At 35.7% G+C, this 2,417-nt stretch overlaps 1 protein-coding gene across 1 annotated transcript in view; it reads right to left on the reverse strand.

The window, feature by feature from the left end:
• Positions 1 to 48: 48 nt before the first annotated feature.
• Positions 49 to 2,417, reverse strand: part of LOC119591035 (brefeldin A-inhibited guanine nucleotide-exchange protein 1-like) — a gene marked incomplete at both ends in the record, with an annotated part of 21,531 nt that continues 19,162 nt past the window's right edge. The window contains 7 exon segments of the mRNA XM_037939763.1: positions 49 to 200; positions 372 to 522; positions 698 to 788; positions 1,091 to 1,248; positions 1,484 to 1,643; positions 1,878 to 2,088; positions 2,199 to 2,377. Coding sequence (XP_037795691.1) covers positions 49 to 200; positions 372 to 522; positions 698 to 788; positions 1,091 to 1,248; positions 1,484 to 1,643; positions 1,878 to 2,088; positions 2,199 to 2,377 — 1,102 coding nt within the window.

The raw sequence follows: 2,417 nt of genomic DNA on the forward strand, positions 1-2,417 counted from the left end.
AATTAACATCCACTCACTCTTCTCTTTCTTAAAAATCTGATTCTTTACCTTAAACATAGGGCGGACATGTTCCACATGAGTTGCAAGGGTAAAGGTTGCATCAACATGAGAAGCTGCTTCCATAAGTGACTTGGCTGTCCCTGATATTGTTTCCATTTCCAGGTTGAAAAGCAACTTTCGTTTTTTCTCATTTGCGACAGCTGTAAATGCATAATCATTAAACACAAAACAAACTAATGCAGTTTCTTCACAGTTTTCAAGCTAAAAATTCAGTTAGAATTCATTGTATCTACAAGTTCCTTAGACACATAAAGACATATTTCTCCCATAATTAATTATTCCTTTGAAGAAGAAATTCAAATATGTTCTACCTTGCTTTCCAAGTTTGGTGGATGTAGCCTTCATTTTAATTTCATTCCCAGCAATTTCATCATAGATGCTGGAGAGGTATTCTTCCGGTAGATCCTTGGAGTCATTGATGCCACGGTTCATCTTGATATACTGCTCTTTCGTCATCTTTTGCTGTTATCACATAAAACAATATTTCATTGCACGAGAATTGCAAAAAAATTTTTTTTTTTTTAATCTATATGCATATGTTCATCAGTCTGTCTTGATGTGAGGAACCAATATAAAATATGACCACTTTCAAAATCATTCCAAATCTAATGACATGAGAAGAGCCTAATTCACTAACCTTGACCTGTGTACTGTGCAGGTCAGTTGTGAGCATGATGATAGAGTATGCTAACACATAAGCTGTGTCTGCACTTGCAAACAAACCAAGGCTGCAGAGATAAAGAGATATCAGTGCTCCCTTTAAAATAAAAATGTTAACACTCTAAAAAACATCTAATCAAACAGTGCATGATTCACCCAAATACTTTCATCCAATTATTCATAACAGTAAGAAGAATTATCATATTTCAGTTGAGATACAAAAATGAAAAACTTTGTAAGTCTATGGGGACTAAATAAATTAACAGGATCAACATTTTTTGAATTGCTTCCTCTGAAGTTAGTTCCAACACCAAAAAAACGAGCAATAATTGATACACATAAAAATAATCATTACTACAATCTTTCTTACTTTGCATTGCATTCACAATATCTGGAAGCAAATTTCTCCATCAGTCTATCAATCTTTTGGGCTTCCCCAGGTAACCGGAAACCTTCAAGAAACATTCTTAAGGCAGGAACGAAGTCACGTTCATGAAAATCCATTTGATCAATGTAGGCACACATAACCTATGGATGAGAGAAAAAAAGTAAATAAAAACTAACTAAACTCTTTTGTATTATTTATTCTTATATTCTCTTATATCATAATTAATCAATTTCAGACAATCAGTGTTGTCTCACCTAGAACCACAATAACAGCAGTGAATGCCTGATTACTGGTTGTCATCAATAGAATAAATCTTACACATGAAAAAATTAGTGAAAAAAAGGGAAAGAAACCCTTCTAGGTAATTTGTCTAACCTCTTTGTTGACTGGATCTGGATCACCAAGAAAATCTCCAACTTGGGTCTTATCCAGTCTGTCATCATCATGGAAGAATTTGGCAAGGTCTTCAGGTGATGGACCTAAGAGCCCTTGGGCCTGCAGTAAGGCAAGGCCACGACGCGGTTTTCTATTGAACCTGCAAGTTTAAGGGAAAACTTAAAATTTGTTGGGAAATGTTAACAGGATGATATAAAAATATAATGGTAATAATAAATCCCCCCAAAAATTGAATATGTATATTACAAATAATACAGCACATACTGTCTTGCAGTTCTGTTCAAAATAAAATTCATCTTCAAAATTACTTTCATGTTTGCCAAACAATAAAATAAAGTCTAGTTAAAGATATACATTATTTATGTATAATTACATGTCAATGCCTTGTTCCCAGATCTCCTTTTGATGTTTGAGGGACTGGCACTGTTCTGGATTATCCACTCCAACAGTCGAAGTAGTGGTGTTTGTGGAAGAAGACTGGAGGGAATTAATAGAGTTGTGTGAGCCATGGCGAGCTAGTGGTGTTCGGTTACCCTCAGATGAATGGTTCACTTCCAGCTCCTCGTCTTTCTTCTTTTCTTGGCCTAAAAATTAAACAAAATTATGCAAACCAAATTTTACAAGAACTTAGTTCCATGTCACCAAATACTCCTATCTCATTAAGAAGAAATTCTCCTCTCTTCTCACTACTTACTGGGGTTTGACAATGTGTTAGGGTTGACATACAGGTCTTTGGACCACTCAACCATACACTTGAGGGTTGACACAAGGCACTCGAGACCCTTGATCCTCATGCTGCGTTCCTGAAGAGGCGTGGAACCAAATTCTCCTGGCTGGCCTCCTTGAGCAATCTTGCTGAGGTCATTTACTAATCTGCAAATATTTTGGACGTATATATGTGGACATTTTTAGA

Source organism: Penaeus monodon, chromosome 28, assembly GCF_015228065.2.
Source record: "Penaeus monodon isolate SGIC_2016 chromosome 28, NSTDA_Pmon_1, whole genome shotgun sequence".
Taxonomy (NCBI): domain Eukaryota; kingdom Metazoa; phylum Arthropoda; class Malacostraca; order Decapoda; family Penaeidae; genus Penaeus; species Penaeus monodon.